The sequence below is a fragment of the Melospiza melodia genome, unplaced genomic scaffold (genome assembly GCF_035770615.1).
Source record: "Melospiza melodia melodia isolate bMelMel2 unplaced genomic scaffold, bMelMel2.pri scaffold_261, whole genome shotgun sequence".
Lineage (NCBI taxonomy): Eukaryota > Metazoa > Chordata > Aves > Passeriformes > Passerellidae > Melospiza > Melospiza melodia.
The window spans coordinates 29,434-55,690 of NW_026948583.1; the positions used below are offsets into that span (position 1 = coordinate 29,434).

At 59.0% G+C, this 26,257-nt stretch overlaps 1 protein-coding gene across 1 annotated transcript in view; it reads left to right on the top strand.

Moving 5' to 3' along the window:
- Window positions 1-5,878: 5,878 nt before the first annotated feature.
- LOC134433779 (myosin-6-like) overlaps window positions 5,879-26,257 on the top strand; it is a 29,154-nt gene continuing 8,775 nt past the window's right edge. The window contains exons 1-28 of the mRNA XM_063182490.1: window positions 5,879-6,079; window positions 7,746-7,889; window positions 10,136-10,292; window positions 11,248-11,275; window positions 11,380-11,488; window positions 11,591-11,683; window positions 13,298-13,361; window positions 14,552-14,650; window positions 14,763-14,866; window positions 16,145-16,283; window positions 16,366-16,634; window positions 17,551-17,721; window positions 17,865-18,178; window positions 18,266-18,329; window positions 18,456-18,543; window positions 18,621-18,738; window positions 18,820-18,943; window positions 20,114-20,250; window positions 20,350-20,476; window positions 20,558-20,686; window positions 20,786-21,028; window positions 21,869-22,045; window positions 22,145-22,290; window positions 22,375-22,465; window positions 23,265-23,654; window positions 24,784-24,910; window positions 25,022-25,140; window positions 25,895-26,091. Coding sequence (XP_063038560.1) covers window positions 5,879-6,079; window positions 7,746-7,889; window positions 10,136-10,292; window positions 11,248-11,275; window positions 11,380-11,488; window positions 11,591-11,683; window positions 13,298-13,361; window positions 14,552-14,650; window positions 14,763-14,866; window positions 16,145-16,283; window positions 16,366-16,634; window positions 17,551-17,721; window positions 17,865-18,178; window positions 18,266-18,329; window positions 18,456-18,543; window positions 18,621-18,738; window positions 18,820-18,943; window positions 20,114-20,250; window positions 20,350-20,476; window positions 20,558-20,686; window positions 20,786-21,028; window positions 21,869-22,045; window positions 22,145-22,290; window positions 22,375-22,465; window positions 23,265-23,654; window positions 24,784-24,910; window positions 25,022-25,140; window positions 25,895-26,091 — 4,169 coding nt within the window. The remainder of the gene's footprint in view (window positions 6,080-7,745; window positions 7,890-10,135; window positions 10,293-11,247; window positions 11,276-11,379; window positions 11,489-11,590; window positions 11,684-13,297; window positions 13,362-14,551; window positions 14,651-14,762; window positions 14,867-16,144; window positions 16,284-16,365; window positions 16,635-17,550; window positions 17,722-17,864; window positions 18,179-18,265; window positions 18,330-18,455; window positions 18,544-18,620; window positions 18,739-18,819; window positions 18,944-20,113; window positions 20,251-20,349; window positions 20,477-20,557; window positions 20,687-20,785; window positions 21,029-21,868; window positions 22,046-22,144; window positions 22,291-22,374; window positions 22,466-23,264; window positions 23,655-24,783; window positions 24,911-25,021; window positions 25,141-25,894; window positions 26,092-26,257) is intronic.

A 26,257-nucleotide genomic window follows, 5' to 3' on the forward strand; every position in this document is an offset into this window, starting at 1 on the left:
GGAGCCCTGCCCCATAGAATGCTCTAAGAGGGACCCCCTGCCCCATAGAGCGGCCTGAAATGGAGCCCTGCCCCATAGAATGCTCTGAAAGGGACCCCTGCCCCATAGAATGCTCTGAAATGGAGCCCTGCCCCATAGAATGGCCTGGAATGGGAGCCCTGCCCCATAGAATGCTCTGAAAGAGACCCCTGCCCCATAGAATGCTCTGAAAGGGAGCCCTGCCCCATAGAATATGCTAAAAGGGATCCCCTGCCCCATAGAATATGCTAAAAAGGATCCCCTGCCCCATAGAATGCTCTAACAGGGACCCCCTGCCCCATAGAATTCCCTAAAAGGGATCCCCTGCCCCATAGAGTGCTCTAAAAGGGATCCCCTGCCCCATAGAATATGCTAAAAGGGATCCCCTGCCCCATAGAATATGCTAAAAAGGATCCCCTGCCCCATAGAGCGGCCTGAAATGGGAGCCCTGCCCCATAGAATGCTCTGAAAGTGAGCCCTGCCCCATAGAGCGGCCTGAAATGGGAGCCCTGCCCCATAGAATATGCTAAAAGGGATCCCCTGCCCCATAGAATATGCTAAAAAGGATCCCCTGCCCCATAGAGCGGCCTGAAAGGGATCCCTGCCCCATAGAGTGGCCTGAAAGGGATCCCTGCCCCATAGAGTGGCCTGAAATGGGAGCCCTGCCCCATAGAGCGGCCTGAAAGGGATCCCCTGCCCCATAGAATCCCCTACAAAGGGATCCCCTGCCCCATAGAATTCCCTAAAAGGGATCCCCTGCCCCACAGAGTGCTCTAAAAGGGACCCCCTGCCCCATAGAATGCCCTAAAAGGGACCCTCTGTTCCTGCCCCATAGAATCCCCTACAAAGGGATCCCCTGCCCATAGAATGCCCCTAAAAGAGAGCCGCTGCCCCATAGAATACACTAAAAAGGATCCCCTGCCCCATAGAATGCCCTAAAAGGGAGCCACTGTTATTGCCCCATAGAATTCCCTAAAAAGGATCCCCTGCCCCCATAGAATACGCTAAAAGGGAGCCACTGTTCCTGCCCCACAGAATCCCCTACAAAGGGATCCCCTGCCCCATAGAATTCCCTAAAAGGGACCCCTGACCCATAGAATGCTCTGAAAGGGAGCCCTGCCCCATAGAATATGCTAAAAAGGATCCCTGCCCCATAGAATATGCTAAAAAGGATCCCCTGCCCCATAGAATGCTCTAACAGGGACCCCCTGCCCCATAGAATTCCCTAAAAGGGATCCCCTGCCCCATAGAGTGCTCTAAAAGGGATCCCCTGCCCCATAGAATATGCTAAAATGGATCCCCTGCCCCATAGAGCGGCCTGAAAGGGATCCCTGCCCCATAGAGCGGCCTGAAAGGGATCCCCTGCCCCATAGAATGCCCTAAAAGGGAGCCACTGTTATTGCCCCATAGAATTCCCTAAAAAGGGATCCCCTGCCCCATAGAATACGCTAAAAGGGATCCCTGACCCATAGAATGCCCTAAAAGGTACCCTCTGTTCCTGCCCCATAGAATCCCCTACAAAGGGATCCCCTGCCCCATAGAATGCCCTAAAAGAGAGCCGCTGCCCCATAGAATACACTAAAAAGGATCCCCTGCCCCATAGAATGCCCTCAAAGGGAGCCACTGTTATTGCCCCATAGAATTCCCTAAAAGGGACCCTCTGCCCCATAGAATACGCTAAAAGGGACCCTCTGTTCCTGCCCCACAGAATCCCCTACAAAGGGATCCCCTGCCCCATAGAATACGCTAAAAGGGACCCTCTGTTCCTGCCCCACAGAATCCCCTACAAAGGGATCCCTGCCCCATAGAATTCCCTAAAAGGGGATCCCCTGCCCCATAGAATACACTAAAAAGGATCCCCTGCCCCATAGAATGCCCTCAAAGGGAGCCACTGTTCCTGCCCCATAGAAACCCCTAAAAAGGGATCCCCTGCCCCATAGAATCCCCTAAATGAGCGACCTCCCTGTCCCTGCCCCATAGAATCCCCTGAGATGGGACCCCTCCGGCTCTGCCCTATAGCACCACCCCAAACCTGGATCTGCCCCACAGCTCGCCCCATGGGGCGGACACGGGGGGCTCGGACCCCCTGACCCCACAACTCGCGCTATGGGGCGGACACGGGGGGGCTCGGACCCCCTGACCCCACAACTCGCGCTATGGGGCGGACACGGGGGGCTCGGAGCCCCTGACCCCACAACTCGCGCTATGGGGCGGACACGGGGGGCTCGGACCCCCTGACCCCACAACTCGCGCTATGGGGCGGACAGGGGGGGCTCGGAGCCCCTGACCCCACAACTCGCGCTATGGGGCGGACACGGGGGGTTCGGACCCCCTGACCCCACAACTCGCGCTATGGGGCGGACGGGGGGGCTCGGACCCCCTGACCCCACAACTCGCGCTATGGGCGGACAGGGGGGGGGCTCGGAGCCCCCACGGGGGGGGGGGGCGGGGCAGTGTGGGGCCGCCCCCTCCCCTCCTTTCTCGGCCCCCGGGTGCCGCCCCACGGCTCCTCCTCCCCACAGCGCCCCATAAAATCTGTGGGGGCCGCGGGGCTGCCCCAGTGCTGCTGTGGGGCACGGACTGAGGGTGAGCGGCGTGTGGGGCGGGTGTGGGGCCTGTGGGGTGCACTGGGGTCTGTGGGGCGCACTGGGGCTCTGTGGGGTGCCAAAGGATCTGTGGGGGCCAGTGCAGGAATCTATGGGGCACAAGGGGGTGCATAAAGGATCTGTGGGGCACAGGGGGTCTGTGGGGTGCACAGGGCTCTGTGGGGTGCACAGTGGAATCTATGGGGCACAAAGGGGGTGCATAAGGGATCTGTGGGGCGCATGGGAAGCCTGTGGGATCTATGGGGCACAGGGGATCTGTGGGGGTGCGTAGGGGATCTATGGGGCACGGGGGATTTGTGGGGTGCATGAGGGGATCTATGGGGCACGGGGGATCTGTGGGGTGCAGGGGATCTGTGGGGTGCATAAAGGATCTATGGGGCACAGGGGATGTGAGGGGTGTATAAGGGATCTATGGGGCACAGGGGATCTGTGGGGTGCATAGGGGATCTGTGGGGCACGGGGGATCTGTGGGGTGCATAAAGGATCTGTGGGGCACAGGGGATGTGAGGGGTGTATAAGGGATCTATGGGGCACACAGGGATCTATGGGGCACAGGGGATCTGTGGGGCACAGGGGATCTGTGGGGTGTATAAGGGATCTATGGGGCACGGGGGATTTTTGGGGGGTATAAGGGATCTGTGGGGTGCACAAGGGGATCTGTGGGGTGCATAAGGGATCTGTGGGGCACAGGGGATCTCTGGGGTGTATAAGGGATCTATGGGGCACAGGGGATCTGTGGGGGTGCATAAGGGATCTGTGGGGCACAGGGGATCTGTGGGGCGCAGGGGATCTCTGGGGTGTATAAGGGATCTGTGGGGCGCAGGGGATCTGTGGGGTGCATAGGGGATCTGTGGGGCGTATAAGGGATCTATGGGGCACAGGGGATCTGTGGGGTGTATAAGGGATCTGTGGGGCACAGGGGATCTGTGGGGTGTATAAGGGATCTATGGGGCACGGGGGATCTGTGGGGTGTATAAGGGATCTGTGGGGCACGGGGGATCTGTGGGGTGTATAAGGGATCTATGGGGCGCACAAGGGGATCTATGGGGCGCACAAGGGGATCTATGGGGCACAGGGGATCTGTGGGGCACAGCGGATCTGTGGGGTGTATAAGGGATCTGTGGGGTGTGTAAGGGATCTATGGGGCGTGCATGGGGTCTATGGGGGTTCTCCGAGGGTCTTTGGGACGCATGGGGGGGGTCTCTATGGGGCGCAAGGGGGACTCTGTGGGGTTTGTGGGGTCACGGCGGTTCTGTGGGGCACATGGGGGTCCGTGGGGTGCATGGGGGTCTCTATGGGGTGCAAGGGGGACTCTGCGGGGTTTGTGGGGTCACGGCGGTTCTGTGGGGCACACATGGGGCGTGTGGGGCGCATGGGGGTCTGTGGGGTGCATGGGGGTCTCTATGGGGCGCATGGGGGTCTGTGGGGCGCGCATGGGGCGTGTGGGGCGCATGGGGGTCCGTGGGGTGCATGGGGGTCTCTATGGGGCGCAAGGGGGGGTCTGTGGGGTCTGTGGGGTCACGGCGGTTCTGTGGGGCACATGTGGGGTGTGTGGGGTGCATGGGGGTCTGTGGGGCACATGGGGGTCTCTATGGGGTGCAAGGGGGGGTCTGTGGGGTTTGTGGGGTCACGGCGATGCTGTGGGGCGCACATTCTATGGGGCGTGTGGGCTGCATGGGGGTCTCTATGGGGCGCATGGGGGTCTGTGGGGCGCGCGTGGGGCGCATGGGGATCCGTGGGGTGCAGCCCCTCACCCCCAGTGTCCCCCCAGATCTCTCCACCCAACCCACCGGACCCACGGACTCCAGGTGAGGGTGGGGGGCTTTGGGGGGGGGGGGGGGGGTCCGTCCCTGTCACCCCCCAGGTGACGCTGTGGGGTCAGCGATGGCCGTGGGGGTCAGTCAGTGACCTTGGGGGTCAGTCAGTGACCTTGGGGGTCAACCAATGGCCAGGGAGGTCAATCAATGGCTGTGGGGGTTAATCAGTGACCTTGGGGGTCAATCAATGACCGCAGGGGTCAATCAATGACTTGGGGGTCAATCAGTGACCACAGAGATTGATCAATGACCGTGGGAGCCAATCAATGACTCCAAGGGTCAATCAATGACCATGGGGGTCAATCAATGGCCACGAGGGTCAGTCAGTGACCATGGGGGTCAATCAATGACCATGAGGGTCAATCAATGGTCACAGAGGTCAATCACTGGCCAGGGGGATCAATCAGTGGCCAGGGGGGTCAATCAATGGCCAGGGGGGTCAATCAATGGTCACAGAGGTCAATCAATGGCCTTGAGGGTCAATCAACGGCTACGAGGGTCAATCAATGACCGCAGGGGTCAATCAATGACTGTGGGGGTCAATCAGTGACCACAGAGGTCAATCAATGACCGTGGGAACCAATCAATGACTCCGAGGGTCAATCACTGACCATGGGGGTCAATCAATGGCCACGAGGGTCAATCAATGGCTGCGAGGGTCAATCAATGGCCAGGGGTGTCAATCAATGGCCTGGAGTGTCAATCACTGACCATGGGGGTCAATCAATGGCCACGGGGGTCAATCAATGACTGCAGGGGTCAGTCAGTGACCTTGAGGGTCAACCAATGGCCACGGGGGTCAATCAATGGCCACAGGGTGTCAATCAATGGCCAGGGGTGCCAATCAATGGCCTTGAAGGTCAATCAATGGCCAGGGGTGTCAATCAATGGCCTGGAGTGTCAATCACTGACCATGGGGGTCAATCACTGGCCAGGGGGATCAATCAATGGCCACAGGTGTCAATCAATGGCCACGGGGGTCAATCAGTGACCTTGGGGGTCAATCAATGACCGCAGGGATCAATCAATGGCCACAGGGTGCCAATCAATGGCCATGAGGGTCAATCATGGGGGTCCATGGAGGGTCGGTGAGTGGGGGTCCATCCCCAGGTGTCACTGTCCCCCAGGAGCGATGGCGGACGCGGTGCTGGTGACAATCAGTGACCATGGAGGGTCTCTGGGTGGATGAGGGTCCATCCCTGTCCCCCACAGTGACATTGTCCCCTCAGATAGATGGCGGACGCGGTGCTGGTGACCATCAGTGACCATGGATGGTCGGTGGGTGGATGAGGGTCCATCCCCGTCCCCTCACAGTGTCACTGTCCCCCAGGAGCGATGGCGGACGCGGTGCTGGTGACCATCAGTGACCATGGACGGTCAGTGGGTGGATGAGGGTCCATCCCCGTCCCCTCACAGTGTCCCTGTCCCCCAGGAGCGATGGCGGACGCGGTGCTGGCGGCCCTGGGCGCGGCGGCGCCGTTCCTGCGGCCGGGCGAGCGCGAGCGCCTGGCGGCCACCACGCGCCCCTTCGACCCCCGCGCCGAGTGCTTCGTGCCCCACGCGGGACACGAGTTCGTCCGGGGACGCGTGCTGGAGAGGCACGGCGGCAGCGCCACCGTGGAGACCGAGCTGGGAGAGGTGACACCACGGGGGGCTTGGGGACACGGGGGGCTTGGGGACACGGGGGGCTTGGGGACACGGGGGTCTCGATGGGACACTGGGGAGATGCCACCATGGAGACCGAGCTCGGAGAGGTGACACCATGGGGGGCTTGGGGACACAGGGGTCTCAATGGGACACTGGGGAGATGTCAAAATGGAGACCGAGCTCGGAGAGGTGACACCGGGGGGACACGGGGGGCTTGGGGACACGGGGGTCTCAGTGGGACATTGCGGAGATGCCAAAATGGAGACCGAGCTCGGAGAGGGGACATGGGGGGCTTGGGGACATGGAGAGCATCACAGGGGGCTTGGAACATGTGAGTGGTGGTCACAGGGGTCTCAGTGGGACATTGGGGAGATGCCACCGTGGAGACCGAGCTCGGAGAGGTGACATTGGGGGACATGGGGGGCTTGGGGACATGGGAGGTCACAGGGCTCTCAATGGGACACAGGGGAGATGCCACCGTGGACACCAAGCTGGGAGAGGTGACACCAGGAGGGTCATGAGGGGCTTGGGGACATGTGGCAGTCACAGGGGTCTCAATGGGACATTGGGGAGATGCCACTGTGGAGATCAAGATGGGAGAGGTGACATGGAGGGGACACGGGGGGCTTGGGGACATGGGGGTCTCAATGGGACACTGGGGAGATGCCACCGTGGAGACCGAGCTCGGAGAGGTGACACCGGGGGCACACGGGGGGCTTGGGGACACGGGGGTCTCAGTGGGACATTGGGGAGATGTCAAAATGGAGACTGAGCTCAGAGAGGTGACACCATGGGGGGGACACGGGGGGCTTGGGGACACGGGGGTCTCAATGGGACATTGCGGAGATGCCAAAATGGAGACCGAGCTCGGAGAGGTGACACCATGAGGGGCTTGGGGACACGGGGGTCTCAATGGGACATTGGGGAGATGTCGCTGTGGAGACCGAGCTCGGAGAGGGGACATGGGGGGCTTGGGGACATGGAGAGCATCACAGGGGGCTTGGAACATGTGGGTGGTGGTCACAGGGGTCTCAGTGGGACATTGGGGAGATGCCATTGTGGAGACCGAGCTCGGAGAGGTGACACCATGGGGGGCTTGGGGACACGGGGGTCTCAATGGGACACTGGGGAGATGCCACTGTGGAGACCGAGCTCGGAGAGGTGACACTGGGGGGACATGGGGGCTTGGGGACACGGGGGTCTCAATGGGACACAGGGGAGATGCCACCATGGAGAAGAGCTGGAAGAGGTGACACCACGGGGGTCATGGAGACCTTGGGGACATGGGGACCTTGGGGACATGGGGGACTCAGGGACATGGGGAGGGTCACAGGGCTCTCAATGGGACGTTGATGGAGACGCCACCATGGACACCAGGCCGGCAGAGGTGACACCAGGGGGGTCATGAGGGGCTTGGGGACACGTGGCAGTCACAGGGGTCTCGATGGGACATTGATGGAGACGCCACCAAGGACACCAAGCCGGCAGAGGTGACACCAGGTGGGTCATGGTGACCTCAAGGAGACCCCAGATGGATCACGGTGGGGCTCGTGGTGGAGCTCCTAGAGGAGAGGGGACATCACCGTGGACACCAAGCCGGGCGAGGTGACACCGGTGACGCTGTGGGGTCACCACTGACCACCCTGGTGTCCCCCAGACGGTGACGGTCAAGGAGGGCGACGTCCACCAGCAGAACCCGCCCAAGTTCGACAAGATCGAGGACATGGCCATGCTGACGTTCCTGCACGAGCCCGCCGTGCTCTTCAACCTCAAGGAGCGCTACGCGGCCTGGATGATCTACGTGAGACCCCAGAAATGGGCAGGGGGACCCCGAAAATGGGGGGGAGGAACCTCAAAAATGGGGAGGGGGACCTCAAAAATGGGGGGGGAGAACCTCAAAAATGGGGAGGGGGACTCAAAAATGGGAGGGGAGAACATCAAAAATGGGGGGGGACAGCAAAAATGGGGGGAGAACCTCAAAAATGGGGAGAACCTCAAAAATGGGGTGGGGAACATCAAAAATGGGGTGGGGAACCTCAAAAATGGGGGAAGGATTTGAAAAATGGGGTGGAGAACGTTAAAAATGGGGTGGGGAACCTCAAAAATGGGGTGGGGAACCTCAAAAATGGGGTGGGGAACCTCAAAAATGGGAGAGGGAACGTCAAAAATGGAGAGGAACATCAAAAATGGGGCGAGAACCTCAAAAATGCGGGGAGAACCTCAAAAATGGGGTGGGGAACCACAAAAATGGGAGAGGGAACCTCAAAAATGGGAGAGGAAACATCAAAAATGGGGGAAAACATCAAAAATGGGGAAGGAACGCCAAAAATGGGTGAAGGAACAGGGGGGACCCTGCCCCAAAGCTTGGGAGGGGGCTGGAACCAGGTGGGAGCTCCTGGGGGTCCTTGAGGAACCTGGAATTGGGGTGGGGGAGGCATCTCCAGAGCCACCCAGATCCCAAATGTCCCATCCCTGTTTGCCCTGAACACCCCCAGACCCAAAATCTCCAAACCTTGGACCCCCAGACCCAAAATCTCCAAACCTTGGACCTCCAGGAGCCCCGAACCTCCCCCAGACCCAAAATGTCCAATCCTTGGACCCCCAGACCCAAAATCTCCAATCCTTGGACTCCCAGACCCAAAATCTCCAATCCTTGGACCCCCAGACCCAAAATCTCCAAACCTTGGAACCCCCAAACCCCCAGACCCAAAATCTCCAATTCCTGGACCCCCAGCACCCCTGAACCTCCACCAGACCCAAAATCTCCAATCCTTGGAACCCCAGACCCAAAATCTCCAGTTCTTGGACCCCCAGGACCCCCAGACCCAAAATCTCCAAACCTTGGACCCCCAGACCCAAAATCTCCAATCCTTGGACCCCCACACCCAAAATCTCCAATCCTTGGACCCCCAAAACCTTGAGCCCCCAGACCCAAAATCTCCAATCTTTGGACCCCCAGACCCAAAACCTCCAAACCTTGGACCTCCAGGACCCCCAGACCCGAAATCTCCAATCCTTGGACCCCCAGGAGCCCCGAACCTCCCCCAGACCCAAAATGTCCAATCCTTGGACCCCCAGGAGCCCTGAACCCCCTCCAGATCCTCCAGTGTCCCATCCTTGACCCCACCCAGCCACCTTAAACCTCCCCCAGACCCAAAATCTCCAATCCTTGGACCCCCAGGACCCCCAGACCCAAAATGTCCAATCCTTGGACCCCCAGGAGCCCTGAACCCCCTCCAGACCCTCCAGTGTCCCACCCTTGACCCCACCCAGCCACCTTAAACCTCCCCCAGACCCAAAATGTCCAATCCTTGGACCCCCAGGACCCCCAGACCCAAAATCTCCAATCCTTGGACCCCCAGGAGCCCCGAACCTCCCCCAGACCCTCCAGTGTCCCATCCTTGACCCCACCCAGCCACCTTAAACCTCCCCCAGACCCAAAATCTCCAATCTTTGGACCCCCAGACCCAAAATCTCCAAACCCTGGACCTTCAGCACCCCTGAAGCTCCACCAGACCCAAAATCTCCAATCCTTGGACCCCCACACCCAAAATCTCCAATCCTTGGACCCCCACACCCAAAATCTCCAATCCTTGGACCTCCAGAACCCCCAGACCCAAAATCTCCAAACCTTGGACCTCCAGACCCAAAATCTCCAAACCTTGGCCCCCCAGGAGCCCTGAACCCCCTCCAGACCCAAAACCTCCAAACCTTGGACCCCCAGGAGCCCCAGACCCAAAATCTCCAAACCTTGGCCCCCCAGGAGCCCTGAACCCCCTCCAGACCCTCCAGTGTCCCATCCTTGACCCCACCCAGCCACCTTAAACCTCCCCCAGACCCAAAATCTCCAATCCTTGGACCCCCAGGAGCCCTGAACCTCCCCCAGACCCAAAATCTCCAATCCTTGGACCCCCAGGAGCCCCGAACCTCCCCCAGACCCTCCAGTGTCCCATCCTTGATGCCCCCCAAACCCCCCTCCCCACCCATCCCCGCGCCCCGGTTGGGGTTGGTGTCCCCCCACCCCGAGCCCCCCGTTTGTGCCCCCAGACCTACTCGGGGCTGTTCTGCGTCACCGTCAACCCCTACAAGTGGCTGCCGGTCTATGACCCGCAAGTGGTGGCCGCCTACCGGGGCAAGAAGCGCAACGAGGTCCCCCCGCACATCTTCTCCATCTCCGACAACGCCTACCAGTACATGCTGACAGGTGGGACCCCCAGAACGGGCCCGGGGAGCACCTGGGGACACCTGGGGACACCTGGGCGCCAGGGCAGGTCCAAGGGTCCCCGTGGGTCCTCGCGGTTTTGAGATAGCTCAGGTGGGGAGGGTGGAGAACACCAAGATCTCCTGCACCTGGGAGGGTGGAGAGCGCCAACGTCTCCATAACCTTGGTGCCACCTCATCTTGGTCCCGCCTGGGAGGGTGGAGAACCCCAAGATCTCCCTCACCTTGGTCACACCTGGGACCCTAACATCTCCCTCACCTGGGAGGGTGGAGAGCCCCAAGACCCCCAGTATCTTCACAGTCTGGTCACACCTGACCTGGGACTCACCTGGCTGCGGGGAGACCCCCAAGACCCCCAATGGCTCCCCCCAGTTTCGACCCATCCCACCTGGAAGGGTGGAGAACCCCAAACACCAGACCCTCAACCTCTCATGAACTTTGTCCCACCTGACCTTCTCCTCACCTGGGGAGGATGGGGAACCCCAAACCCCAAACTTCTCCTGAACTTTGTCCCACCTGACCTTCTCCTCACCTTGGGTGGTTGGAGAACACCAAATTCCAAACTTATTCTGAATTTTGTCCCACCTGACCTGCTCCTCACCTGGAGGAGTTGGAGAACCCCAAACCCCTCAACATTTCCCCAGCCTCATTCCACCTCACCTGGGGAGGTTGGGGAACCCCAAACCCCAAACTTCTCCTGAACTTTGTCCCACCTGACCTTCTCCTCACCTTGGGTGGTTGGAGAACCCCAAATTCCAAACTTATTCTGAATTTTGTCCCACCTGACCTTCTCCTCACCTGGGGAGGTTGGGGAACCCCAAACCCCAAACCCCAAACTTCTCCTGAACTTTGTCCCACCTGACCTGCTCCTCACCTGGAGGAGATCTGAAGACCCCCCAGACCCCTCCTCACCCCCCGGCCCCTCTCTCTCCCCACAGACCGCGAGAACCAATCCATCCTCATCACGTGAGTGCCCACCCCCGACACCGCCCCGCAGGCGTGGGGTGACCCCAGGTGACCCCAGGTGACCCCCCGGTGACCCCCCGGTGACCCCGTTGCCCCCTCCCCAGCGGCGAATCGGGGGCGGGGAAAACGGTGAACACCAAGCGCGTCATCCAATACTTCGCCAGCATCGCCGCCATCGGCGACCGCAAGAAGGAGGCGGCCAATAGCAGCAAGGTAAAAAAAAGGGGCGGGGCCCGGCCACGCCCCCCCCCGCGGTGTCACCTCCCCCTGGCCGTGTCCCCGCCCACCCACCCGCGGTGTCGCCCCCCACCCCAGGGCACCCTGGAGGACCAAATCATCCAGGCCAACCCCGCGCTCGAGGCCTTCGGCAACGCCAAGACCGTGCGCAACGACAACTCCTCGCGATTCGTGAGTGGGGCGGGGCCTGGGGGCGGGGGCGGGGCCTGGGGGGCGGGGCCCGGGGGAGGAGTCAACAGGGCTTGGGGTGGGGCAGCACCTGTGGGGTGAGGGGTCTGTGGGGCACATCGATGGGGTGGGGTCCATGGGTGGGTTCTGTGAGGAGGAGATTGGATTTTGGGGTCTGTGGGGCGGGGCCTGGGGGAGGAGTCAATAGGGCTTTGGGCGGGGCAGCACCTGTGGGGTGAGGTGTCTGTGGGGCTCATCAGTGGGGTGGGTGGGGTCCATGGGTGGGTTCTGTGAGGTGGAGATTGGATTTTGGGGCCTGTGGGGCGGGGCTCAGGGGAGGAGTCAACAGGGCTTGGGGTGGGGCAGCACCTGTGGGGTGAGGTGTCTGTGGGGCTCATCAGTGGGGTGGGTTCTGTGAGGTGGAGATTGGATTTTGGGGTCTGTGGGGCGGGGCCCAGGGGAGGAGTCAACAGGGCTTTGGGTGGGGCAGCACCTGTGGGGTGAGGCGTCTGTGGGGCACATCGATGGGGTGGGTGGGGTCCGTGGGTGGATTCTGTGAGGTGGAGATTGGATTTTGGGGTCTGTGGGGTGGGGCTCGGGGGAGGAGTCAATAGGGCCTTAGGGTGGAGTCTGTGGGGCAGAACCTGTGGGTGTGGGGTGGGGCTGGTGTCTGTGGGGCACATCGATGGGGCAGAGTCCATAGGTGGATTCTGTGGGGTGGAGGTCGGATTTTGGGGTCTATGGGGTGGAGTCTATGGGTTGGGGCCGGTGTCTGTGGGGCACATCAGTGGGGTGGGGTCTATGGGGCGGAGCCTGTGTCTACAGGGGGCATCATGGACTCTATCAGGTGGGGCTGGTGTCTGTGGGGCACATCAGTGGGGTGGGGTCCGTGGGGTGAGGCCTGGGGGAGGAGTCTATGGGGCTTTGGGTGGTGCAGCACCTGTGGAATGGGGTCTATGGGGTTGGGCCAATGTCCGTGAGAACATCAGTGGGGCGGAGTCTGTGGGGTGGGGCGGAGTCTGTGGGGTGGGGCTGGTGTCTGTGGGGTGGGGTGGACAGGTTAGGGTCTGTGGGGCTGGGTCTATAGGGCTGGGTCTATGGGGTGGGGTGGACAGGTTAGGGGCTGTGGGGCAGAGTCTATGGGGCAGGGTCTCTAGGGTTAGTCTGGGTCTATGGGGTGGACAGGTTAGGGGCTGTGGGGCAGTGTCTATGGGGCAGGGTCTCTAGGGTTAGTCTGGGTCTATGGGGTGGGGTGGACAGGTTAGGGTCTGTGGGGCAGAGTCTATGGGGCTGGGTCTATAGGGTTAGTCTGGGTCTATAGGGCAGACAGGTTAGGGGCTGTGGGGCTGGGTCTATAGGGCTGGGTCTATGGGGTGGGGTGGACAGGTTAGGGGCTGTGGGGCAGAGTCCATAGGGCTGGGTCTGTGGGGTGGGGTCTGAAGATCACAGGGGTAAAGGGGACGGGGTCTATGGGACAGCACCTATGGGGCAGGGTCTTTGTGTGGGGCCTGTGGGGCAGGACCTATGGGACAGGATCTGTGGGGTGGCCTCTATGGGGCAGGGTCTCTGGGGTGGCCTCTGTGGGGCAGGGCCCATGGCTCCCCACCGCCCTTTCAGGGGAAGTTCATCCGGATCCACTTCGGGGCCACCGGGAAGTTGGCGTCGGCCGACATCGAGACCTGTGAGTGGCCAAGGGTGGTGGGAGCAGGGCTTGGCCAATGTCCGGCCGCTGTCCGTGTGTCCAGAGCCCTCCTCGTCCCTCTGTCCGCTTCCTCATCCTCCCATCTCCTCATGGCTCCGTCCATCCCTTCATCCATCCACATGTCCATCTGTCCTCCTGGTTGGGGGATCCATGAGTTGTGCTTCCCTCCATCCATCTCCTCATCCCTCCATCAGCCATCCATCCATCATCCATCCATCCATCCATCCATGCATCATCCATCCATCCATCATCCATCCGTCCATCCATCCATCCATCCATCCATCATCCATCCATCCATCATGCATCCATCCATCCATCCATCCATCATCCATCCATCCATCATCCATCCATCCATCCATCCATCCATCATCCATCCATCATCCATCATCCATCCATCATCTATCCATCCATCCATCATCCATCATCCATCCATCATCCATCCATCATCCATCCATCCATCCATCCGCCATCCATCCATCATCCATCCATCCATCCATCCATCCATCCATCCATCCATCCATCCATCCATCATCCATCATCCATCCATCCATCATCCATCCATCATCTATCCATCCATCCATCATCCATCCATCCATCATCAATCCATCCATCATCCATCATCCATCCATCCATCCATCCATCCATCCATCCATCCATCCATCCATCCATCCATCCATCCATCCATCATCCATCCATCCATCCATCCATCCATCCATCCATCCATCCATCCATCCCTCTCCATGGTTGGTAGATCCAATGAGCTGGTGTCCTGTCCTGTTGTCCATCCCTCCATCTCCTCATCCCACCATTCCCATCCATCTCTCCATCATCCATCCATCCATCCATCCATCCATCCATCCATCCATCCATCCATCCATCCATCCATCCATCCATCCCTCTCCATGGTTGGTAGATCCAATGAGCTGCTGTCCTGTCCTGTTGTCCATCATTCCATCCATCTCCTTCTCCCACTGGCCATCTGACCCTCCACCTCGTCATCTTTCCATCTCCTCACACCTCCATCCAACTTCTCATTTACCCACCCATCTCTTCACTCATCCACATGTCCATGCCTCCACCCATCTCTCCATGTCTCCGTTCCTCTCCTCACCCCACCATTCCCTCTGCATCCCTCTCCTCACCCACCTTCTCCCCATCCACCCTCACAGACCTCCTGGAGAAGTCCCGCGTCATCTTCCAGCTGAAGGCCGAGCGCAACTACCACATCTTCTACCAGATCCTCTCCAACAAGAAGCCGGAGCTTCTGGGTGAGCTGGGCCACCACCATGGCCTCGGGGCTTCTCCTTCCCCCCTTTCCCCGAAATTTGGGGTGGTTTGAGGAGATTGGGAGTGCTCAGAGGTGTCTCCATCTCACCCCAGAGATGCTGCTGGTCACCTCCAACCCCTACGACTACGGGTACGTGTCCCAGGGCGAGGTGACCGTGGCCTCCATCGACGACGCCGAGGAGCTGTTGGCAACCGATGTGAGCAGGGAGGGGTGGAGGCAGTGATGGGTCCATGGATGGATGGAGGGATGGATGGATGGATGGATGGACGGACGGACGGACGGACGGACGGACGGACGGATGGATGGATGGATGGATGGATGGATGGATGGATGGATGGAGATATGGAGAGATGTGTGCATGAGTGCATGGATGGATGGATGGAGGTATGGGGAGATGGGTGGGTGAGTCCATGGATGGATGGATGGAGGTATGGAGAGATGGAGGAATGAGTCCATGGATGGATGGATGGAGGTATGGAGAGATGAGTCCATGGATGCATGGATGGATGGATGGAGGTATGGAGAGATGAGTCCATGGATGGATGGATGGATGGATGGATGGAGGTATGGAGAGATGTGTACATGAGTGCATGGATGGATGGATGGAGGTATGGGGAGATGAGTCCATGGATGGATGGATGGATGGATGAGTCCATGGATGGATGGATGAATGGATGAGTCCATGGAGAGATGGAGAGATGGATGAATGAGTCCATGGATGGATCCGTGTATATAGAGGTCCTCAAATGGGTGGATGAGACCATGGATGGATGGATGGATGGAGGTATGGAGATGGATGGATGGATCTGTGGATATAGAGGTCCTCAAATGGCTGGATGAGTCCATGTATAGATGGACCCTTCCATGGATCAGTGAGTCCTTAGAAGGAGAGATGGAGGATGGATGGGTCCTCAGATGGATCCACGAGTATAAATGTCCTCTAATGGGTGGATGAGTCCATGGATTGATGGATTAAGTCCTCAAATGGATTGATGGAAGAATCCATGGACAGGTGAATCCTTGGATGGATGGATGGATGGATGGATGGATGGATGGATGGATGGATGGACATAGGTATGGAGATGGATGGATGGATGGATGGATGGATGGATGGATGGATGGATGGATGGATGGATGGATGAGTCCATGGATGGATGGATGAAGTTCTGAAATGGATGGATGGATCCTGAATAAATGAGTCCTGAGCTAGACAAATGAACCCATGGATGGATGGATGGATGAATGAATGAATGAATTAATTAATTAATTAATTAATTAATTAATGGACAAGTCCTTCAAGTGGACAAACCCATGGCTGGACGTGTCCCCATTGGCCAGCTGGGCCAACGAGCGGAGAGGACAGTGGGAGGTGCCCTCAGGTGGTGACCGTCGCAGGTGGTGACCATCACGGGTGGTGACCACCAGAAGCCATGCCCTCACCTGGCCCCTCCCCCACCTCCTCCACCCCTCCCAGAGCGCCTTTGACGTGCTGGGCTTCACGGCCGAGGAGAAGGCCGGCGTCTACAAGCTGACGGGGGCCATCATGCACTTCGGCAACATGAAGTTCAAGCAGAAGCAGCGGGAGGAGCAGGCGGAGCCGGACGGCACCGAAGGCGGGTCGGGGCGAGGGGGCGACGGGTCAGAGCGGGGTCGCCGGGTGAGGTGGCACCTGACCAGGTGTCTCCCGCTCCACAGACGCCGACAAGTCCGCCTACCTGATGGGGCTGAACTCGGCCGACCTGCTCAAGGGCTTGTGCCACCCGCGCGTCAAGGTGGGCAACGAGTACGTCACCAAGGGGCAGAGCGTCCAGCAGGTCTACTACTCCATCGGCGCCCTGGCCAAGGCCGTCTACGAGAAGATGTTCAACTGGATGGTGGTGAGGATCAACAACTCGCTGGACACCAAGCAGCCGCGGCAGTACTTCATCGGCGTCTTGGACATCGCTGGCTTCGAGATCTTTGACGTGAGGCTCGAGGCGGGGCAGTGGCGCTGGGCCTTGCAGGGGTGGCATTGAGCCAGCTGGGTGGTGAGGGGATCTCCTAGAGCTTCGTGGTGACCTTGGGTGGGAATTGGGTCTTTGTGTCGACGTCACTGAGTGTTGCGTTGACCTCATTGATCCCAGTGACTCCTTCAGGTGTTGAGTTGACCCTCTTGACCCCACTGGGTGTTGTTTTGAGCCCTTTGGGTCTCAGGTTGAGCCCACTGATCTCATTGGATGTTCTGCTGACCCCACTGGGTGTGGAGTTGTCCCCATTGACCCCCGCTGGGCATCACTTTGACCCTGTTGGATGTTGAGTTGACCCCATGGGTCCCATTCAATGTTGTCTTCACCCCACTGGGTGTCAGATTGACCCTGTTCCATCCCATTGGGTGTTGAGTTGACCCTGTTGACTCAGTCGGTCCCATTGGGTGGTGAGTTGACCCCATGGACTAAGTTGGCCCTATGGACTCAGTTGACCCGATTGGGTGTTGAGTTTGCCCTGTTGGTGTTGGGTTGACCCGATTGACTCAATCGGCCCCACTGGGTGTTGAGTTGGCCCCGTTGGATGTTGAGTTGACCCCATGGACTCAGTTGACCTGGTTGGGTGTTGAGTTGACCCTGTTGGGTGTTGAGTTGACCCCATTGACTCAGTCAGTCCTGTTGGGTGTTGAGTTGACTCCATTGGGTGTTGAGTTGACCCCATGGATTCAGTTAGCCCCATTGGGTGTTGAGTTGACCCCATGGACTCAGTTGGTCCCGTTGGGTGTTGAGTTGACCCTGTTGGGTGTTGAGTTGACCCCACTGACTCAGTCAGTCCTGTTGGGTGTTGAGTTGGCCCCATTGGGTGTTGAGTTGACCCCATGGACTCCTTCAGCTGTTTCTCCCTCTCCTCCCCCAGTTCAACAGCTTCGAGCAGCTCTGCATCAACTTCACCAACGAGAAGCTGCAGCAGTTCTTCAACCACCACATGTTCGTGCTGGAGCAGGAGGAGTACAAGAAGGAGGGCATCGAGTGGGAGTTCATCGACTTCGGCATGGACCTGCAGGCCTGCATCGACCTCATCGAGAAGGTGCCACCACCCCCAGGACCTCCAGGGCCTCCAGGGGCTGAGGGAGGAGGGTCCGTCCAGCTGGAGCCCCTCAGGTGCCCCAGGAGAGGCCTTTGGGTTGTCCCTGGTGTCCTTCCCGGCCAACAAGCTCTGCTTGTCCGCAGCCCATGGGGATCATGTCCATCCTGGAGGAGGAGTGCATGTTCCCCAAGGCCTCGGACATGACCTTCAAGTCCAAACTCTACGACAACCACCTGGGCAAGTCGGCCAACTTCGGGAAGCCGCGGAACGTCAAGGGCAAGTCCGAGGCGCACTTCTCGCTCACCCACTACGCCGGCACCGTGGACTACAACATCCTGGGCTGGCTGGAGAAGAACAAGGATCCCCTCAACGAGACGGTGGTGGGGCTCTACCAGAAATCCGCCCTCAAGCTCTTGGCCCACCTCTTCTCCAACTACGCCGGGGCAGACTCCGGTGGGTGTTGGCGGGGTGAAGAAGACAGTTCCCACAGGAGTTGTCCTCGTTCCCACCTCATCCCACCGCTCTCCTTGGCAGGCGGCGACAGCGGGAAGGGGAAAGGAGCCAAGAAGAAAGGTTCCTCCTTCCAGACGGTCTCAGCCCTGCACCGGGTGAGGAAACCGCTCTGGATCTGCTGCCCGGCGGGGGGAGAACAACGCCTGGTGTAGAGGGTGGTCCCACCACCCCCCAGCCCCTCCCCTGCTCTGCCATTGGTCACCCTCCCCTCTCCTCCCCAGGAGAACCTCAACAAGCTGATGGCCAACCTCAAGACCACCCACCCCCACTTCGTCCGCTGCCTCGTCCCGAACGAGCGGAAGGAGCCGGGTGAGCCGAGGGCGGCGATTGGAGCTCGGGGCGTGGGCGTGGCTCGCGGTTGACCCCTCACCTGCGTCCCCCTCCAGGTGTGATGGACAACGCCCTGGTCATGCACCAGCTCCGCTGCAACGGGGTCCTGGAGGGAATCCGCATCTGCCGCAAGGGCTTCCCCAACCGCATCCTCTACGGGGACTTCCGGCAGCGGTGGGGACACGGAGAGGGCTTGGGTGGGGGGGACAACCCCGTGGGGGCCAAGCTCGGGGTCACGTCCTCTGTGGCCCCCAGGTACCGCATCCTGAACCCCGCGGCCATCCCCGAGGGGCAGTTCATCGACAGCCGCAAGGGCGCCGAGAAGCTCCTGGGCTCCATCGACATCGACCACAACCAGTACAAGTTTGGGCACACCAAGGTGAGATCTCGTGGTGCCCGTTCCCTGTGGTGCCACCGTCCTTCGTGTGCTGTGAACCTCATGGTCCCCGTGATCCCCGTGCGCATCTAGGTGGACACCACCCCATAATTCCACCCACCACAACCAGTTTGATCCCACTGGTGAGATCTTATGGTCCCTGTTCCTTGTGGTCCCACCATGCAAAGTGAACATGGACCTCGTGGTGCCGTGATCCCCATGTCCATCTGTCCATCGACATGTCCATCTACCCAAACACCACCCCATTCTTCCATCCACCACAACCCTTTTGGACACACCATGAGAAGATCCCATGGTCTCTTTTCCCTGTGGTCCCACCATCCCTCAGGTGTAGTGGACCACATGTTCCCACCATTCGTGTGTCCATCTGTTCCTCCCTATGTCCATCTGTTCCTTCTGGACCCCTACCCCATCCTTCCACCCACCACAACCAGTTTGATCCTACTGGGTGAGATCTCGTGGTCCCTTTTTCCTGTGGTCCCACCATCCAAGGTGGACATGGACCTCGTGGTCCTGTGATCACCGTGTCCATCTGTCCATCTACCCAGATGCCATCTACCCCATCCTTTCACCCACCACAACCAGTTTGATCCCTCTGGGTCAGATCCCGTTGTCTCTGTTCCAAGTGGTTTCAACATCCAAGATGGACATGGACCTCATGGTCCTGTGATCACTGTGTCCATCTGTCCATCTAATTAGACTCCACCCCATCCTTCCACCCACCACAACCCCTTTGGACACACCAGGGGAACATTCCATGGTCTCTGTTCCCTGTGGTGCCACCATCCGAGGTGAACATGGACCTCACGGTCCCATGATCCCTGTGTCCATCTGTCCATCAACATGTCCATCTGTCCATCTATCTAAACACCACCCCATAATTCCACCCACCACAACTACTTTGGATGCACTGTGGGGAGGTCCTGTTGTCTCTGTTCCCTGTGGTGCCACCATCCAAGATGGACATGGACCTCATGGTCCCATGATCCCCGTGTCCGTCTGTCCATCCACCCAGACTGCCCCCCATCCTTCCACCCACCACAACCCCTGTGGACGCATTGTGGGGAGGTCCCGCGGTCTCTGTTCCCTCTGTTCCCACCACCCGAGGTGGACACAGACCTCGTGGTGCCACCACCTCCTCCCTCCCCTCAGGTGTTCTTCAAGGCAGGGCTCCTGGGCCAGCTGGAGGAGATGCGTGACGAGCGCCTGTCCCGCATCATCACGCGCATCCAGGCGCGGGCGCGGGGGCAGCTCATGCGCATCGAGTTCAAGAAGATCGTGGAGCGCCGGTGAGACGGGGCCGGGCCTTCTGCTCACCTGGCCACCTGGCTGGGCACGTGGTGGCACCTGCGTCCTTCTCCTCCTCCTCCTCCTCCTCCTCCTCGCAGGGACGCGCTGCTGGTGATCCAGTGGAACCTCCGGGCCTTCATGGGGGTGAAGAACTGGCCGTGGATGAAGCTCTACTTCAAGATCAAGCCCTTGCTGAAGAGCGCGGAGACGGAGAAGGAGATGCAGGTGGGTGGGACCACCACCACCAGGATGGTCTGAGGGGTGTTGGATGAGGGTCTTTGACCTTCTCGGGGTCTCCTGGAGCAGAACATGAAGGAGGAGTACGGGCGGCTGAAGGACGCCCTGGAGAAGTCGGAGTCGCGGCGGAAGGAGCTGGAGGAGAAGATGGTCTCCATGCTGCAGGAGAAGAACGACCTCCAGCTCCAAGTGCAGGCTGTGAGTCGGATCGGCCCAAAACCACATCACAGGTGTGACCACCACGCCCACCAGACCCTGGGGCAACCCTGCTTCACCTGCTGTCCCCCCTCAAAACAGGAGCAGGACAACCTGAACGACGCCGAGGAGCGCTGTGACCAGCTGATCAAGAACAAGATCCAGCTGGAGGCCAAGGTGAAGGAGCTGACGGAGCGGCTGGAGGACGAGGAGGAGATGAACGCCGAGCTGACAGCCAAGAAGAGGAAGCTGGAGGACGAATGCTCGGAGCTCAAGAAGGACATTGATGACCTGGAGCTGACCCTGGCCAAGGTGGAGAAGGAGAAACACGCGACTGAGAACAAGGTGAGGATTGGGAGAGGCCTTGGCCTCAAGGTGAGGGGACTTCAATCTGCTCAGCCTTGTTGGGTTGGGTTGAGGAGACTCCAGGCTGGTTGGGTTGCGTTGGGTTGGTGCGACATAAGACTGGTTGGGTTGGGTTGGGTTGGGTTGAGTTGAGTTAGGTTGGTGAGACATGAAACTGGTTGGGTTGGGCTGGGCTGGGTGAGATGATCAAGGGTGGTTGGGTTGGGTTGGTGAGACGTAAAACTGGTTGGGTTGGGTTGGGTTGGGTTGGTGAGACGTAAAACTGGTTGGGTTGGGTTGGGTTGGTGAGATGTAAAACTGGTTGGGTTGGGCTGGGCTGGGTTGAGATGATCAAGGATGGTTGGGTTGGGTTGGTGAGATGTAAAACGGGTTGGGTTGGGTTGGGTTGGGTTTGGAATGGGTTGAGATGATCAAGGATGGTTGGGTTGGGTTGGTGAGACGTAAAACGGGTTGGGTTGGGTTGGGTTGGTGAGACGTAAAACTGGTTGGGTTGGGTTGGGTTGGGTTGGTGAGACGTAAAACTGATTGGGTTGGGTTGGGTTTGGAATGGGTTGAGATTATCAAGGATGGCTGAGATGGGTCGAGAAGACATGAGGTATTGAGGACACCCAAGGCTGGGTGGGATCTGCTGGCTTGGGTTAAGGAACCCAAGGCAGGTTGAGAAGATCCAACGTTGGTTGGGTTGGGCTCATTGAGAAGACCCAAAGTCCTTTGGGTTCTCCTGCATTGAAACAACCTCTTCGGATGAGGTGAACATCAACCTCCCCCAGCTCTGCCCCACCCCGGCACTGAGCTGGAGGCCGGACACTTCTCCTGCAGGTCAAGAACCTCACAGAGGAGATGGCGGGGCTGGACGAGACCATCGCCAAGCTGGCCAAGGAGAAGAAGGCTCTGCAGGAGTCCCACCAGCAGACGCTGGACGACCTGCAGGCCGAGGAAGACAAGGTCAACACCTTGACTAAGGGCAAAGTCAAGCTGGAACAGCAAGTGGACGACGTGAGTGTGGCTGGTCCCACCCCAGGCCCTGCTGAGGAACGTCTGGGGCGAAGATGAGCAGAACTTGAGGTTTCTCCCCATTTCTGTGTTCCTGCACAGCTCGAAGGCTCCCTGGAGCAGGAGAAGAAGATCCGAATGGACCTGGAACGGGCCAAGAGGAAGCTGGAAGGTGACCTGAAGCTGACCCAGGAGAACATCATGGATCTGGAGAATGACAAGCAGCAGCTGGAGGAGAAGCTCAAGAAGTGAGGCTGGATGGATCTCCCTGCCATGTGAGGTCCAGTTGAGGGTCACGGGTGAGACCTCACTTGCCCCCACTTCTCCCACAGGAAGGAGTTTGAGATCCACCAGCAGAACAGCAGGATCGAGGACGAGCAGGCGCTGGCTCTGCAGCTCCAGAAGAAGCTGAAGGAGCTCCAGGTAAGGTGGGAAGATGGATCTGTGTCTGGTTGGGTTGGACTGGAGCATCTCCGGGTGGTTTGGTTGGGTTGAAGAGCAACCTGACGGTTGAGTTGGAGAGTCTCAAGGTGGATGGCTGAGTGGAAGAGGCTCCATTAGCTGGGTTGGTTTTGGTGGGGTTGAAGAGTCTCCAGCTGGTTGGGCTGGGTTGAGTCTCCAACTGGTTGGGTTGACCTGAATGGTCTCCAACTGCTTGGGGTGGGTTGAGTTGAGTTGGATTCAAGCGTCCCAAAGCTGCTTGAGTTGGGTTGAGTGGAGGGGTTGGGGGTTCACCCAAGTTGCTTTGAAGAACCTTCAGCTGGTTGGGCTGGAGAGTCTCCAACTGGTTGAGTTGGGTTGAGTGCCCACCTTGCTGGGTTGAGTTGCTTTGAAGAACTTTCAGCTGACTGGGCTGGAGATTCTCCAACTGGTTGAGTTGAGTTGAGTGTCCACCTTGCTAGGTTGGGTTGGGTTGTGTTGAAGAACCTTCAGCTGGTTGGGCTGAAGAGTCTCCAACCGGTTGGGTTGGGTTGAGTGCCCACCTTGCTGGGTTGAGTTGCTTTGAAGAACTTTCAGCTGATTGGGCTGGAGATTCTCCAACTGGTTGAGTTGGGTTGAGTGTCCACCTTGCTGGGTTGAATTGCTTTGAAGAACCTTCAGCTGGTTGGGTTGAGTTGCTTTGAAAAACCTTCAGCTGGTTGAGCTGAAGAGTCTCCAACCAGGTGGGTTGGGTTGGGTTGAGTGTCCACCTGGTTGGGCTGAGCACCCTCCTGGCGCGCAGGCGCGGATCGAGGAGCTGGAGGAGGAGCTGGAGGCGGAGCGGACGGGCCGGGCCAAGGTGGAGAAGCAGCGCTCGGAGCTGTCGCGGGAGCTGGAGGAGCTCAGCGAGCGGCTGGAGGAGGCCGGCGGCGCCACCTCGGCGCAGCTGGAGCTCAACAAGAAGAGGGAGGCCGAGTTCCAGAAGCTGCGGCGGGACCTGGAGGAGGCCACGCTGCAGCACGAGGCCACGGCGGCCGCGCTGAGGAAGAAGCACGCCGACAGCGTGGCCGAGCTGGGCGAGCAGCTGGACAACCTCCAGCGCGTCAAGCAGAAGCTGGAGAAGGAGAAGAGCGAGCTCAAGCTGGAGCTGGATGACCTCAGCGCCAACGTGGAGCAGCTGATCAAGGCTAAGGTAGGAGGAGGTTGAGATGGACAGCAGGGAATCGTGGGGTGGTTTGTGTGGGACAGGACTGCTGGGACCGTCCAGTTCATCAACCCTCGGGCAGGGACACCTTCCACCAGACCAGGCTGGCTTGGGTTAAGTTGGGCTGAAGAATCTTCAGCTTGTTGGGTTGGCTTGAGTGTCCACCTTATTGGGTTGAGTTGCTTTGAAGAACCTCCAGCTGGTTGGGCTGAAGAGTCTCCAACTGGTTGAGTTGGGTTGAGTTGCTTTGAAGAACCTTCAGGTTGTTGGGCTGAAAATCTCCAACTAGTTGAGTTGGGTTGAGCATCCACCTTGTTGGGTTGAGTTGCTTTGAAGAACCTTCAGCTGGTTGAGCTGAAGAGTCTCCAACTGGTCGAGTTAAACATCCACCTTGTTGGGTTGAGTTGTGTTGAAGAACTTCCAACTGGTTGAGCTGGAGAGCCTCCAACTGGTTGAGTTGGGTTGAGCATCCACCTTGTTGGGTTGAGTTGTGTTGAAGAACTTCCAACTGGTTGAGCTGGAGAGTCTTCAACTGATAGAGTTGGGTTGAGTGTCCACCTTGTTGGGTTGAACTGTGTTGAAGAACCTTCAGCTGGTTGGACTGGAGTCTCCAACTGGTTGAGTTGGGTTGAGTTGCTTTGCAGGACCTTCAGCATGTTGGGCTGGAGAGTCTCCAACTGGTTGAGTTGTGTTGAGTGTCCACCTTGTTGGGTTGGGTTGTGTTGAAGAACCTTCAACTCATTGAGTTGGGTTGAGTGCCCACCTTGTTGGGTTGAGTTGGGTTGAAGACCCTTCAGCTGGTTGGGCTGGAGAGTCTCCAGCTGGTTGACTTGGGTTGAGCGTCCACCTTGTTGGGTTGAGTTGCTTTGAAGAACCTTCAGTTTGTTGAGCTGAAGAGTCTCCACATGGCTGAGCTGACCCGAGTTGGGTTGAAATGAAGACTCTCCATGTGGCTGGGTTGTGTTGAGTGCAGGCTTGGGTGGATCCCACCCAGGGTTCCACCAGACCAGGTGGCTCCAAGCCCTGTCCAGCCTGGCCCTGGACACCTCCAGCCATGGGGCACGTCCACCCCACCATAGCCTCCATCCCCACCCCTCGTCCGGCCCATCCTCCGCAGGTGGCCATGGAGAAGATGTCGCGCTCCATGGAGGACCAGGCCGCCGAGCACTTGGCAAAGCTGGAGGAGACCCAACGCGTCCTCAACGACGCCAACACCCAGCGGGCCAAGCTGCAGACGGAGAACGGTGGGAGCTGACCCTGGGTGGTCCCCACCCCTGTCCCACACCTGCACCTCCATCCCCCACCCACCCCACCCGAGCCCCACCCCACACCTGAAGCCCCACCCGCCCGTCCAGGTGAGCTGTCGCGGCAGCTGGAGGAGAAGGAGGCGCTGGTGTCCCAGCTGACCCGCGGCAAGGTGTCCTACACCCAGCAGCTGGAGGACCTGCGGAGGCAGCTGGAGGAGGAGATGAAGGTGGGGTCTGGTGGGGGGTGAGAGGACCTGGGGGGGATCCAGGTGGGTCACAGGTGTCCCTCACCCTTGTGGTCGCTGGTTCAGGATGGTGGGGTTGGGTGGGTCCATCTGCAGGGGTTCCATCTACAGGGGGGTTCTGCTGTAGGAGGTCCAGGGAGGGTTGGGTTGGTCTATGGAAAGTCCAAATAAAGTTTGGGTTGGTCTGCAGAAGGTCTGGTTGGGTTGTGGTGATGAAGACCAGCTCTTGCTGAGCTGGAGACATTCAGAAGTTCAAGATAACCTGGATCCAATGGTGCCACCTTCTCCTGAAGGTGAAAGGAAGGTTGGGTTGATCTGGAAGAGCTTGGGTCGGTCTATGGAAGGTCCAAGGATGATTGGGTTGGTCTGGAGAAGGCTGGGTTGGTCTGCAGAAGGTCTGGTTGGGTTGTGGTGATGAAGACCAGTTCTTGATGAGTTGGAGACCCCAAGGAGTTCAAGCTGACCTGGATCCAAGTGTCCCACCTTCTCCTGAAGGTGTAAGGAAGGCTGGGTTGATCTGGAAGAAGATGGGTTGGTCTACAGAAGGTCTGAGGAAGGTTGGGTCGGTCTAAATAAGATCCAAGAAGAGTTGGGTTGGGTTGGGTTGGGTTGGTCTGGAGCAGATTGGCTTGGTCTGCAGAAGGTCTGGTTTGGTTGTGGTGATGAAGACCAGCTCCTGCTGAGCCAGAGGACTCCAGGTGACCTGGACCCCATGGTGCCACCTTCTCCTGGCCAGGCCAAGAACGCGCTGGCGCACGCGCTGCAGTCGGCCCGGCACGACGGGGACCTGCTGCGGGAGCAGTACGAGGAGGAGACCGAGGCCAAGGCCGAGCTCCAGCGCGCCCTCTCCAAGGCCAACTCCGAGGTGGCCCAGTGGAGGACCAAGTACGAGACAGACGCCATCCAACGCACCGAGGAGCTGGAGGAGGCCAAGTGAGTCATCGTGGGTGGAGCTTCTGGGGCGTCAGGGGTGGAGATCATCCACGGGAGAATGTTCTGGAGAAGGTTTTGGAGGAGCCATCTCCTCATGGGTGGAGCTTCTGTGGCGTCAGGGGTGGAGATCACCCACAGGAGAATGTTCTGGAGAGGGTTTTGGAGG